The 14,787-nt window shown below is 51.0% G+C and overlaps 1 protein-coding gene across 1 annotated transcript in view; it reads left to right on the top strand.

Annotated features, from left to right (window-relative positions):
* MYO5B (myosin VB) overlaps window positions 1-14,787 on the top strand; it is a 145,342-nt gene that overhangs the window by 59,493 nt on the left and 71,062 nt on the right. The window contains exons 11-14 of the mRNA XM_058676849.1: window positions 3,048-3,129; window positions 3,673-3,813; window positions 9,639-9,761; window positions 10,453-10,536. Of these exons, the coding sequence (XP_058532832.1) occupies window positions 3,048-3,129; window positions 3,673-3,813; window positions 9,639-9,761; window positions 10,453-10,536 (430 nt within the window). The remainder of the gene's footprint in view (window positions 1-3,047; window positions 3,130-3,672; window positions 3,814-9,638; window positions 9,762-10,452; window positions 10,537-14,787) is intronic.

Here is a 14,787-nt window from a genome sequence, read left to right on the forward strand (position 1 = left end):
TCTGAAGCTGCAGGGAAGCCTCAGTGTGAGTGATCATCACACCACGTAGCGTGCCTGTCTCAGATCCACATCTTTATTCTGTATTCCAACCTTCCTCCAACTCCAGGGTTCTGGTCCACTTACTCTCCACATTGATTTTTACAGGAGAAGTCCAATTTCTGCTGGTAGATAAATTTTTTGGTGACGTTTTAATGTGATGAACCATAAATTGATCCATGCAGTTACAGAGTCCTTGCTGTTGACTGGAAGAAAATTCCTTAGTGTAGGAGAAGCTGCCCTACCTCTGACCTTGGCTTTCAGAGGTCGAATGTGTTAGATATTTTCCAAGAGCCTCAAGACCCCTCATTCATCACTGGATGTCATAAAATTATTAGCAGTTAATATCTGAGAAATAGGGAAATTAGGAGCTAATTTCAGGCTATTTCAAACGAATGAGAATGTTCTTTGTGGAGTACTCCCAATGTAAACCATTAAAATAATGACAACTGGAATATATTGAAATCTCTCTGTGAGTGGGTACAAGCTCTACCAGTGTGTCCCACTGCTATTAACTGGCTGTGTGCTGGGATGACTCATCTTCCTTCTAGGTTTTGTTAATTAAATTCCCTCGGGGCTTGGCTGTGTCTGCAACCATTTTGGGGGCAGGAAAAGGGAGGGCTGGTGTTCTAAGCCAGCTAGCCCGGGCTGCAGTGCCGCTGTCCAGTATCCGGGCTAGACTGTGCGGTACTCTGTGTCTCTCCTCTGCCTGGCACTGCCTGGCCTGGGTGCTCCCACCTAGCCTCCCCCATATCCTCCACCTAGCCTGGGTGCCCCCATCTCCTCTGCCTGGCCTGGGGTGCCCCCGGCAGGCTTGCCTCCCCCCAGCACAGAGTTTGCATCTTTGATCCTACTTAATTAACCAAGAATGATTCCTCCCATGTGGCCAGAGACTGTGCCTTCATGTCGATGTCTCCAAGCAGTGACCTGCTTTAATCTCAAGGTGATTTCCCCACTTCACTGTACCTGGCACCTTGGTGAGGTGGTGGATGTGGTGATGGGCGGGTGCTGACCTGGCCCTCGTGTGTGTGTGATAGATATGTTCTCAGCAAGCCCTCTGCACAGGTGCAGTCTCCCCAGTGCTGCTGGCCTCAGCCCTCACCAGGAGTGACTGTCATGTTTCTGTTTAGGAGTGCCACCCCTTTTATGGCAGTTAATGTATCAGAGAAAACCCACTTGTCTGCACTGAAGGTGGGAGAGAATCATGAGGATGATGAGGGCCACATGAAGGCTGTGCCCTTCAGCCGTAGGCCCAGCGTTGACCTCTCACAGGCTCCCTCTCCTGGCAAGCTCCCCTGCTTGTCCACAGTTCTCTGAATCATTGCTGCTTTCCCCTGGAACTTGGCTCTCTGGGGCTCAGGTGGGATGCACTCACTTGTAGCTGATACTGCAGATGTTATGGTGGTGACAGCTTGGTGACCAACACATGCCTGCTCGGCCCGTGGGTCATCTGTAACTGCCTCCATCCCCATCTTCCTCCCTCAATGTCTCTAGAACCTTCCTACCATTCAGCCATTGCCAGTGGCAGCCAGGTGCTGGTTGGGTCTTAGCCGTTTCGTGTTATGACCATGCTTGGCTTCTGATTTGAGGTAGTGTACACTTTCTCCCAAGATCACACGTTTTCTCCTGCCTGCCTCTAAGTTGAAGATCTCATCAGCATTTCTTCATTTCAGATTCCCCTCGTTGCTCCCTGGTTAGAAGACCGGCAGGCAGGACCCAGCCACCTCAGTGACATATGATCTCCTCCCCTCCTGTCCTCTGGGCTGTGGGTCCCACCTCCCCACCTCAACCCCCTCCAGCACTCAGCCTCTATTGCAAAAGTTTGATTTGAGCAGTAAATGCCAGTGTTGATGAAATGAGTCTGTTTTAAAAGTTAGAACCTAACAGGATATGCCAAGGATCACCAACAGTTTGCAAAGTACAGGTGACTGGTTCAGACAGAAAGCTGTTGACCTCGTTTTGATCAAAGGAGTTAAAATTCTAACAGAGGCATTTGTTCATACCAAGTAACTCAAGGTTTTCAAAAACTAATAGACCCTTCTTGCCATAGAGCTGTGTTAGGCATTGAAGTGTCCCTGGTGAGGAGCAGTGTGGAGAGGAAATTTACACTGGAATGGAAGTGTTCTCCGTCTGCACTATGTGCTGTGAGATCTCTCTCAGAAATGCACCAAGACCTGCCCAGGGAGTTGATGCATCCTCTTGGGAATCCACTCTGGCTCCAATAGGATTGCCACAAACTCATTGCAGGCCAGTGTTAGGAAAACAAGGACACAGCATGTGCATATGTTAGTTCTACCTTCCTGGAGTTCCTGTGTGGCATTCTTGGATGTGGTACTTTTCCTTCTGGGACAGATTCATGAATTCAGTGCTTGTCACAACACTGAGAGTCACTCAAATCTGAAAGAACTGAAATGTCCCTGAGTGGAGTCCAGGCTACGTGATGGCATGTATCTGAGGGGGCCACTGCCTACTCCTGAAGCACACCGGGGTGACCTAAAGGAAGGCATCCAAGGCTGGTGAGGGGCTGCTGATCTTCTCCCCACTGGATACCTTTGCAGTTCCAGATCCAGGCAGTGATTGGCAAGGTGGATGTAAAGATCAATGTGATGGCAAGTGTTTGCTGTGAAAAGTGGAAACAAAAAGCAGGAGAGGAGATTCTACCAGTAATTCTCTTTTCCAAACATGAAACTACGGAGAGAGGAAAACCCTGAGACTGTGATCAGCACGAGTGAGATTTGTCGCCGATTTTCTTTTCTGTGCCTGCGCTTCCTGAATTTCCCTACTGTGAGCGCTCGTCCTAGCGAGAGACCTCAGACATTCATTGTGACTTTCTTAGTCTGGTGGGCTGTCTGCAGTGCTGCTGCATGTAACCACGGGATCTGAGAGCACAAGGGCAGGGAGGGGAAATTGGAGAGCTTGACTGGGGTAGCCTGGACCAGAGTTGTGGGTGAGGATGGGCTTGGCAAAGCAGGCACTGCTCACCTCGCACTTCTTCCCCATCCCTTCTGCAGGTTTGAGACCTTTGAAGTGAACAGCTTTGAGCAGTTTTGTATTAACTACGCCAACGAGAAGCTCCAGCAGCAGTTCAACTTGGTAGGTGGGGGACAATGAGATCTGGGAGACCCTTCTGTCTCTTAAGAGTGGTAACTCTGGCCACCCCACTCTCCCCTGAGGTCAGTGGGTTCAGCTCTGCCTGGGCCTTCCCTTGGATTTCTGGTGGTGTCACAAGAGTATTGTCCACTGCTTACGAGCTCTACGCCACAGCAGCTAGGTTGAACCTAGACTTCTAAAGCATCGAGGCAGCAGCCTTCACTTTGTAGCACCTGTAATGGTGGGGTGGGTACAGCAACACAGGTGGCTACTAGAGCGCCAGGAGGAAGGAATCACAAAGAAGTGGAAATCACCTGATGGAGCTTCTGCTACCATGACTGTAATTACAAAGTACAGGTGACTGGTTCAGACAGAAAGCTGTTGACCTCGATTTGATCAAAGGAGTTAAAATTCTAACAGTGCCTGAACCTCATGCAGTGGTGAAGTTAGCATTCTTCTGGACCCAGAACTCAGAGAGCTGGGGGAAGGCAGGTATCGAGGTGTATCTGCCGTTCCCTCATCTCAACCGTTCACTCCTTGTCCCAGCATGTGTTCAAACTGGAACAAGAAGAATACATGAAGGAGCAGATTCCCTGGACCTTGATTGATTTTTATGACAACCAACCCTGCATTGACCTCATAGAAGCCAAGCTGGGGATCCTGGACCTGTTGGATGAAGAGTGTAAGGTAAAGCCGATGATGCTGTCGCGATGCTGGCATGTCAATACCAGGCTTGGGAAATAGGGTGGAGGGATGGTTTTGTAGTACAGGGAGCTTCTGAGAGGTCGGAGCTGGAGACTCCGTCTGTGATTGACCTTTAGTGTGCTGGGAGGACTGGGGAAGAAGCTCTTTGAGCATCATTGATAGATACTGCTCCATCAGTAAGCATGCTTGGCCAAAACTGGAGAGTGGGATGATGACTGTGTGAGATTGGCATCCCAGATGTCCTAGGTGCCATAAGGCATCTAGACACGTGTCCCCAGACAATGAGGACCCAAGGACTCAGGATCATCAGATGGCTTGTGAGTGCTAGAGGTGCTCGAGCTGCATGTCTCTCTGGCAGGTGGCATCTGTGAGTGTCCCCCACCTGAATTTTGTGGCCTCTGCCTGGCATGATAGGGAGTGTTGCTGAATTGCTGGTGCTATGGGGAACATGTATTGAAGGAGTGTGGGTTATAATCAGTTCCCGGACTTCTTGGCCCTCCTGCTTGCTGCTCTGTTAAGCAACAGGGGTTGGAGTGGATGATCCTCGCAGTCCTTCCTGGTTTGGTGGTTGATGGATAAGGTGACAAGCATATGTCAGGTTACATACCAGTTCTTCCCAAGCCTCCTTCCTGCCAGAGAAGGCTGTGTTGACTGACAGCTGAGCCTCCTGCCGGTGGAGCAGGGAGGAAGGACTGGGGAGCCACACATCCCACTCCCAGGGAGCTGAGGTCATAGGTGTACTTCTTGTACCATATTTAGTTGCTCTAGGAATGCATAATGGTCCACTGTAATGTACTACAGTGTTTAGTAATTAGGACTTTATTTTTTATTTGAAAGGCAGAATGACACAGATATCTTCCATCTGCTGATCTCTCCCCTAGATGACTACTATGGCTGGGGCTAGGTTAAGCTGAAAAGCCAGGAGCCAGGAACTCCCTCTGAGTCTCCCATGTGGATGCAGGGGCCCACACACTTGAGGCCATTATCCCTTACATTCGCAGGTTTGCAGGGAGCTGGATGGAAAATGGAGCACCCAGTCCAGCACTGGTTACTCTGTACCTGAGGGTGTTTCTCAGTTTTCTGGGCTGTTGGAGACATCATTGCATGGATTTTTTCTGTACTTGCTTTTGCACAGCATGAATATGCTGGTGAAAGAATTCTCAAATGAAAAGCATGAATCAGTTTTGCCTATGTAAGTTCAGCTACTCCCATTATGGGATGCCAGCATTGCAGGCAGTGGCCTTCTAACAGGAACTTTAAGCCAGCAGATGTTACATGCTTCTAAAAAAACAGTTGAACTGTACACTTAGAGGGGCATGTCTTAATATATAGAAATCATACTGCAGTAAATCAGACTTTAAAAAAAGCGAGGGGCTTGCTGGGTCGTTCTGAAGGGTCCCCTGACTCTGAATCATGAAGTAGGGGAAGTTCAGAATTGGCAAGGAAAGGGCAGGTGGGCATCCCCTTGGGCAATGGGAGCTGCTGCCTCCCCATGCGTGGAGGGATGGTGAGACCTCACTGCCATGGGTTGGGTTCTGTAATCCCTAGGTGACAGGACACAGCCAGTAAAGGGTGGGGACTGTGAGCTGAGGTTTGCCTTAGAACCCAGAAGGTGTAATAGCTGTGGATTTAAAGGGGCTAGTCTTCCTCAGAGTCCTCTCCAGGGCCCGGAGCCCTAGGGTAGGTGTAGGGACCAGAACATAAGACGTTCAAGGTTTTCCAGGTGTAGATGCCTCAGCAGGACCAAGCCTCAGCAGGCCCAGCCCAGCTGTGCTCCGTGATCTCAGTGGCATGGAAGAAGGCGAGCGTTTGTAGGAAACATTGATTTCCGGGCAACTCGTAACTGTGCCCCTGAGGCTGCCCTTCCTTTTGCAGTCTTCAGATGGGCATCCCCCATACGCCTGCATACCGCACAGCCATCCCCTGCCTCTCTGAGAAGCGAGAGGTCTGTGCTTGCTGCCTCCTAGGACACACGCATGATTTTAGCAGGAATTTTCTGAAAAAGTTGCTTTGGCCCCTGGGCACAGCTGCAGGGAGTGAGGCTCCAGATGCTGTCGGATTGGAGGGGTGGTGTGAGGGGCACTCAGGCAGCTCTGAGCAAGCAGCTGGCTCTGCGTTGAGTGATGAGAGTTCTGGGAGCCTCGGGAGCTGGGCGGGATGGACTCAGAGGATGGGGCGGGGCAGTGCTGGGCTGCATGCATCTGGCCTGACCTGCTCTTAGGCAAGCTTCCCCTGCGATTGGGCTGGGGATGTGTGGCTTCTTCCACGGCCCCAGAGGGCTCCTGGTCCAGTGCTTTCATGTACAGATTTGGTCCCATGATGGAGGGAGATGAGCTGGCGTTCTCACTGACTAACTCTTCTGCTTGAGGAGCTTCTGTGGTTTTTGACTGCCCCTCATGGGGTTGGGAAAGCATGAAGGTCTTACTTGAGGATGGGGAGATGAAAGCACTGAGCCAGAGATGCCTGAAGCAGAGGTGTAGGGTGAGTGAAGGAGCCTGTGTAAACAGGTGATATCAGAAGTTGGCACCATCAGGAAAGGCCAAGTCGCCCTGGGCAGGTGTTGGGTTTCCCTCTTAAGCAGGGACAAGGCCAATGGATTTATAATGTCCTTTTCAGAGGTATCAGTGTAAAATCAACTTGCTGTGGGTTAATTGAATTTCAGGTCCTGCCTATGATTGCCTTGGCAGGACTAGACCCATTAATGAGGCTGGCCCTTCCCTACCCCTGCTCTGAAGACTTTGTGCAGGTGTGGGGACTCTCACAGGTGAGATCAGGTGTAGAACTGTGCGACAGCCTAGCCTGGGGAATGTGGTGCAGGCAGGAAGGAGGTGAGGAAGAGGAAGGTGAGGAGGAGGGCCCCAGCTGATCCACAGGGGGAGGGGGATTAGCCCCCTCCCCCGCAGGGAGTTGCAGGGCCAGAGGTCAAGTTTCTGTAGCTTAGAGAAGAGGCTAGGAGACAAGGCAGTGCAGGTGCCGGTGTGGAACCTCCTCCCTGGATTTTCGCTTGCGGAAGAGGTCTGATCCTCCCTGGACAGCAGGGTTAGGAGAGGGGCCTGTGGTTGGAGAGGGTATCCTCCCACCTGTGAGGACAGACGGGAGGGTGGAACAGCGATGGCTGCAGGTGCACCTCTGGCTGCACACAGATGGCAGATCTCCTGCTGGATCTTGACCCTGTGGAGGGGAAGGAAGCACCTGCTGGGGGCAGAGGAGGCGGACCAGATGCAGGGCAGTCGGCCGAGGTCAGAAGCCCCCAGGTGAGATTTGGCAGCTTCCAGCTTAGATCCGGGAATAGCATCTTAATTCATCCGATAAATTTCCCAGAGTGCAATCTGGCCTGCCCTTTGGCAGCCACCCTGCATTACAGGAAATTCTGAGCAGGCAAAAGGAGCGGGTGTGTGACAATGTGGGACACTGGCAGCCAGAGGCCTCTAGCTGTGGGTGCTTCTGACACACAGAGAGGCATAAGCCTGGGGGAGAGCAGCAGCATGGGGTCACAGGGTAGAGGGAGCCACTCACCCCTGGGCATTGTCAGAGAAGCAGGTTTGCAGGTTCAGCCTGGGCACCTAGGATGGCAAGGAATGGCCAGTAGGTGCTCCTCTAGGAGACTGAATCAGTTGGTGGCTGTGAATTTCAGGAGGCAGCAGGAAACTGCCGACACATGGATGGAGGGAGATGGAGTGAGTGACCAAGGAGGTGGTCATTGTGGCAGTGACCTGTGGAGACAGGGCAAGAACAAGCCTCAGCACTCCTCCTGTGAGCTGTTTGGTTCGGGGCAGGCTAGGCCCTAATGACATCGCAGGCCAGGTGCTGACTGTGGTAGGGCACTGGTGAAAAGTTAGTCTCAAGATGTGAATACCAGGCCCGTGGGTAGAAGCGGGTCCAGGCACCCCAGGACTGCCACTGCCTCTCCTTTTGCTCTTTACCTTTCTACTTGAACAGTACAGAGCGAAGTCAGATTTCATGTGTCTGGATAGTTGTATCGACATCCAGTCCTCCCAACACTGTGCAATTCAGTGATGTTCAGTCTCTCCAGAGTCGTGCATCCATCCTCACCACTGTGAGGATAGAATGTTCCCATGGCCCCATCAAGAAGCCTGTTAGCATCCCAGCCCCAGGCCACCACTAATCCACCTGCTGTCTCCGCATTCGTGGCTGCACTGGGCATCTCACTGTGATGGGACATGCACATTTAACACGGCTAGAGGCCAGCACCCAGGTCACAGGGAGAGGGTGGACGTGTGAGGTACAGGGCCTGCCTGGGTGGGGAAAGAGCTGGGAGGTCTGCAGTGGTTTGAGAGAAGCCTCAGGAAGCTTGTTGGAAGCCACATGTGGTCTCCTTTCCAAGGCATTGGATTCGGCTATAGATGCCAGAGCTACTGAGAGCCATATTCTAACCTTTATCAAAATGCAAAAGTTTGCTCACTTTCTGCCTTGGTTGTTCAAAATCTAGCTTTCTAGAGAGATTTTTGGAGCTGAGTGAACTTCCACTTGGTTCCACCTTTTTGTAGGCTGTCCTTGGGTGTCTCTGCCGTCCAGGGATCAGCAGCATCACTGGGGCAGCTGCTCCAGGACCAGCCTGTTCTGCATTGAACCCCAGGTGTTGGCCCATGTGGGCTTCTCCTCTTGGTTCTACCACTCTCTCGAGAGCCCTGCCAGGCTGACCCCTCCCACCCCCAGACCCTGTGACTCAAAGCACAGTGTGTTCAGAGATAAATATAAAACTGCATATATAGAAAATGCTGAATTAGATCTCTTTCATCTGCCCAATATGATGAGTAGCTGAGTTTCCTCCTAGGCACTGCATGTTCGGTGCCAATGATGCCTCCTTGAGTCGGCAAGCAGAGGGCTTCAGTTTGTTCCTGGGTGCATGTAAGCATCCTACCGATGGCACAGATTTTGACTAATTGACTAAGCAAAGTTCTTCTCAGTAGCTTATGGGAGGGTCACCTTGAACCCTACCCACTCCACACAATCTAGGCTAATTGCAGGTGAGCGGAGCAGTGACCAGTGCTGAGGCCTATGGCCAAGGAGGTGGCCATGGACTCTGAGCTGTCCTCCCTGATGGTGTGAATTGCAGGTGTCATGATCCCTGGATTATATGTTTAATGAAGCAAGTTGCCTTTTTTCCTTTTTGAAGTCACACATAAACATATGGAAAAGAAGCCTTCCTTCAGAATTCCCAATGGAGAGGCATGTCTGGGGCTGAATGTAAACTTGGGGCCCACGGGAGGCTGGTTATGAGGGGCTTGCTCCCTTGCTGCTTAGGAAAAGAATCGGTGAGCAAGTGGCTTGCGAGCTTACAGTTGGGGTTCACAGGTAGTGCCTTAAAGCAGCGAATGCCTGGAAGAGAGTGAGAGCCCTGCTGTGAACATCCCGAGCAGGAGAGGGGCAGGGCAGGAAAGGCCTTAGGTAAGCTTGAGGGTAGGGGACTTGCCAGCAGCAGGTGTGCCTGGAGCCAGGCAGGGCATGCCCAGGACACTGCCATTATAGCCAGCTATGTGGAAGAAGCATATTCAGAGGGTCCAGGGTTGTGGCTCCCTCTGGGACCTCAGCCTCCACCCTCGCCTTCACCATGCTTCCCACCCCCTGCAAGTTCTGTGAGGCTCAGCACAGGTCCCCACGTGTGGTAGGCCAAGGATCCCGCATGCCCATGTTGGATCACTCCTTAAGCCCTTCCAGTTAAGGCCCCGGTTGGAGAGCTGCATCTACCCAAAGAGCCAGCCCACTGACTGCTCCTTCCTTAAACTGCATCCCTTGGCTTCCTTGCCATCTTCACGAAGAACTGTGCCCTCTTCTGTGTCTCACAGGTCCCTAAAGGCACTGACCAGAACTGGGCACAGAAGCTGTATGACCGGCACTCCAGCAGCCAGCACTTCCAGAAGCCACGCATGTCTAACACCGCCTTCATTGTTGTGCACTTCGCCGACAAGGTAGCACCCTTCCCTTGGCAGGGACACCAGTGACTGATGCAGGTAGACCTGGTCTTTGGGCCTGAGGTCTCCCAACGGGTTCCCTGGCGACCTTCTGCTCCCATCTCCCTGGCATGTCAGACACCTAACCTTGCAGAGGCTGCCAGCAGTGCCCAGCCACCTGCTCACCAGGAACTTACAAGGGCCTTTCTCCTGGGAATCCAGCAGGGAGCAGAGCAGCCTGAGCTTGCTGGGGTGGAGCTGAGACAGCCAAGGCTCTGGCTGACTGGGCTCCCCACCAGGGGCAGGTGTCAGTCTTTGTGCTTCCTTCCCAGGCACCTGTGTAGACATGGGTCTCTGGTTCTGTACCAAGCGTGTGTTTCTTCGTTGTAGTGCATACACATTGCCTCGTATCTTATTAAAATGCCGATTCTGATCTGCTGGGTCCGGACTTGGCTGAGAAGCATCACTGATAGAGCCTTGTTAAGTGAATTCCCTCTGGATCTGGCAATCCTGTCACAGAGCGAACACTGGGCTCCCTCTTTTACTGAGTTTGCATTGTAAATGAAAATACCTGCGGACCTCCTTACACACAGCTGTTTGCAGCAAATGCCATGTGGATGAGTGCCACTGCTCAAGTACCCAGGGAGCTGTTGGAGGAAGCAGGTAAGGCTGGCACAGTAACACCTGGTGGGTTTTCCTGTGTCCCCAGGTGGAGTATCTTTCGGATGGTTTCCTGGAGAAAAACAGAGACACGGTATACGAAGAGCAGATTAACATCCTGAAAGCCAGCAAGGTAAAGAGTGGTAGAAATGGAGGATGGGGTGGGGACATTTTCAGCTGGGGCTACGACACAGACATGGCGGGTTGACCTGCAGCTGTGGATGCAGAGATGCTCAATGGGGTGAAGGTAGAGTAAGTTGCCTGGTGATTTCAGACAGTGGAATGTCTGAAGTTGACCTGGTGGTGGGTGGAAAGGATGGGTAGGGGTCAGGGAGAGGCTGCCAAGGAAGGATGTGGGAGTGCAAGTGAGGCAGCAATCAAGGCCATAGTGGTTCCTTAAGTTTGCAGTCCTCCATACCCTGCCTGCTGAAGTGGCAGAAAGATAGCATATGTTTTGTTCATTCTGTGGCTACCAGTTCATCTGAAATCATGAGTATTAAAGTACCTACATTGTGAGACATAGAGGTGAGGCAGAGTCTGTCCCCTGGTGCTGGTACTCTACTGCAGATGCATTGGCAGAAACAGCAAGGAAAGACAGGTAGTCAGGCCTGTGCAGCCAGGCTGGTTCTAACAGGCCCATGTGGACATGAGGCTGTGCCTGGCTTGGTACCTCAGAGGAAACCCAGAAGAGGGTCTTCCAGGCCCAGTGACTCCACAGAGATGTCTCTTTGTGATAAAGCCTGGATGCGTGCCGGGGGCAAGATGACGGCAAAGCAAATCAACCAGGCAAAACAGACCCAGGGACCAAACTTCAGGTAGCCCTGCCTGTTGGGTCTTGTGGCCCCCTGAGACTGGGAACTCAGGGTGGATTTGAGTTGGAGGCAGTTTGTAGGCTGCCAGGGAAGACCCCTGCATATGGTCAGACTCCCTGTCCATAGTCAGACATCTGTCCATGATCATCTTTCAATACCTAGAGCATCAGGAAATTCATGGTTGCTGAGAAACGTTTGAGTGAATGTGAATACCAGGTTGGGGGTTGAGTTAGGATGAGCCTTCCAGCTCCCCATTTTCTCAGGCATCTGCTCTGTGGTGGCTGCCGCAGCTTTTCCCTAATTGGGACGGGGCAGTAGGAGAGGAGCCGTAAGGCCCAGCACAAGAGCAACCACAGAAGGCTCAGGTGCTGACGGCACAGCTCTGCCTGTGACCTCCTGTCTGTCCCACAGTGGCCCAGGGACTGGCAGGTTTTGTGGTCTTAAGTTTACACTATTGGGTGGGAGCACCTGGAGAGGAGGGGGTTGGAGGAAAGGCAGGTCCTTCTCCTCATAATTTGTCCCTCAGCACCTCCAGGACCTAGAAGGCATGGGATGGAGAGAGCCCTTGGCACAGGCTCCCAGCAGATCACTTCTACTGATTGCTGGATGTTTTGTCCCTCATATAACAGACTGATTTGTGCACGTAGCTAACCTCTTTGGACTGACAGCCCAGTTACAAGCTGAGCTGGGAAGATCAAGAAGAAGGTGCTGTGGAGAAGAATGGGAGAATGTTTGGAGTTCCCAAGATCACGGTCATGTCCACTTTCTGGGAGGACACAATGTACAACTGGACTCTTGGCTCTGTGTCCTCACAGCCAAAGGATACAAAGCAAAGTCAGCAGAAGGGAAAGGCACATGGGGTGAAGTTGGAGAGGACAGGGCACAGCTTCACCATAGAATCACACAAGACATGCTTGATTCTCCTAGAAATGAATTGTGACAGTCCCTCTGTTAGGCCCATCCCTCCACCCTAGGGGACGTGGGCTTTTATTTGGAGTCGGCCACATGGGTAGGTACCCTTTATCTGGCACATGGCAAAATCCCAAGTTTCCAGAGGGATGACAGGTAATCATTGCAAACCCTGGTGAGTGGAACGTGTATGGTAAGCAACTCTCATCAGGCCCTCCCGAAAGTCAGGTTCCCATGCACTTGCCACCGTGTGTGCTGTGGGCTGGTCTCACTAGGGGCTGCAGTCTCAGGCCTGCTGTGTTAGTTGTGTGCTTCTATACTGAGTTTTTATTAGAAGTGAAGTACAGGCTGATAAAAATTCAAAATGTGCCCCCGACCCATATTTTGATGAATTCCTATTCTGCATATGCAAGTGTATGATGGTTTCATTTTTTTTTAGGGTCCAGGTAACCACATTATATAGCCATGGTTGTCTTGAATGTCGTACTTATTGGGTGTCCTCACTGTGCTGGCCTGGGTCAGCTTTCCGGAGCAGCACTCATCCACTTGTCTTCCTGATGTGCACTTGGCAGTGATGTGGCAATGAATGTCCTTTCTGTCTGTCTTAGCTCACCTGCACAGTTATGGCCATGAAGTATGTTTGTAAGCAAAGAACTGAAGGCTGAGTTAGTGACACTCATCAGTGAGTCTGGTTGTTAAACCATAAGGCAACATAGGCCTATACTCAACAGAGATGACCACCCTTTTCTCCCTTACCCACCCACCGCAATGGTAGCTTTCCCTTGTGCCTGCTAATATGTGTAAACAACCAAGGACTTACCATCCACTCCCAGCCTGGCTGCTTTCCCAGCAATACCCACTGTGAGATGCACCATGAGGGCAGCAGTGAGGGACTCTCTCCAGTGAGTCCCCTCAGTCCATCTCAGACATTCCCAGAGAGTGCAGAGATTAGTGCTGGGCCGCTGTAAGTGCAGAGACAAGGGATTCACAGATGTCACCTGCAAATCAGGGCAAGGTTTCTCACAGTGCTGTACAACATGGGGGCGGATGGGCCTGTCTGCAGCGTTAACGCTGGTGTTGACTGAGCTTCTGTCGCTTTCTTTAGATTGGTAGTTTTTTGGCAATCCTGTGCTGTTTCTTGCTGTTTGTTAAAGAAGATCCAGCACTGCTCCCCATTAAATTAATGTAATGCCCAGTCTTCACTGGTTTCCCTCTAGATCTCATGTCCTCTGTCTAAATTTGTAATTGTACTTAGTGCTTTTACTTTAGGGGGAAAATGTTAGCTTCTGTTTTTTCAACCCCCTTTGGGCATCCCTGATAAGAAATTAACAAGTTGTCATGAATAATTAAGCAGCTTGGGATAGAAGACCCGTAGACCCAAGCGGCCAGAGGGATGTTTGAAGAACTTCCACCAAGAGCAGTGAAATAAAACGGGTGTTAATGAGGATGTAATTAGCCAAGCCCGTTACACTGCCTAAGAGCTTCTAATGCAGCCCATTGCTTTCTCAGCGATCAGGGAGCTATAAATAGAGACTTAAGTAAAGAAATGCCTCTTTAAGATGTGACTTCAAGTTTCTAACAGACAGACTTGTTCAAGTTCTCAGAATGGAGCCTTTTGCCTTGTGTGTGTTTACTGTCCAAAAGAATATTTTGTCAGCCCAAAGTAAAGAAGCCGAGCAAAGCGGAGGATTTTTTTTCTTCTACAGCTCCTACTCCAGGGTTAGTGTGGGTGGCATGTGCCTGCCAAGGGTGGTGACCGTCCAGCCTGAGTGCCGTGTAAGGCTTGTGAAACCATGCGGTCCGTACCTCCTGCAGCATCCTGGGTCTTGAACTTCAGTGGCTCCATAGCGGCATTTTTATGGCTTGGTGGAGGATGTGCTGCAAATGGCCTCTGGCAGCAGAGCAGCTCCCCACCCTTGCACAGGGCGCTGGACACCTAAGGCACCCAGGGCAGGTGAGCTTGTCACCTTCTTTCCCCCCGATCCAGTAGAAGGATTCTTGAGATGAACATTCAGTAGGGTCCTAAAACTTACCATGGCCTCATTCCACATACCCCAAGCCGTGGTCCACCAGCCTGAGGCGTGCGAGGGACCCAGCTGTCCTCTCTCCTTCCCATGGATTGCTTGGGCTGGTCAAGGAATAATACTGTACACAATCCTTTGCTTTCCACACCAGTAAGTTCCTTAAAGGTTCACTCAGCATTCCTTTTTGAATAAAGAAGTTCGATTTTTTTTTTGAAAAAGTATTTTTTATTTTTATTGTTGTATAGAAGCTGGATTGAGATGTTAGCACACGTTAAACACTTTCTCTCGAATTGTTATGTGGTGTGCTGCCGCTTAAGTGCTGGTAGCAGAAAATCATCTACCTCTGTTTGGATTTAGCAGGTCAATACAGAAGAGAGAACTCATTAACAGAAAACCTCACCATCCTCTTTCTAATGCAAGAAAATGCATATTGTGTCCATTGAGAAAAGCCAAAGTGCTGAGTCTTTTCTTCCAAAACCCATTTAAAACCCTTTTAAACAGTATTTCTGTACTTGCTGCAGTGCAGCGCATATACTCAAATTGGAGAGCTCGCCTGGCTCTGGCCCAGAGTGACATGCAAATTAATGAAGCAGTCCGCATTTTATATATGGCTATGCTTTCCAAAAGATAGCATTTAGC

Source organism: Ochotona princeps, chromosome 18 (genome assembly GCF_030435755.1).
Source record: "Ochotona princeps isolate mOchPri1 chromosome 18, mOchPri1.hap1, whole genome shotgun sequence".
Classification (NCBI taxonomy): domain Eukaryota; kingdom Metazoa; phylum Chordata; class Mammalia; order Lagomorpha; family Ochotonidae; genus Ochotona; species Ochotona princeps.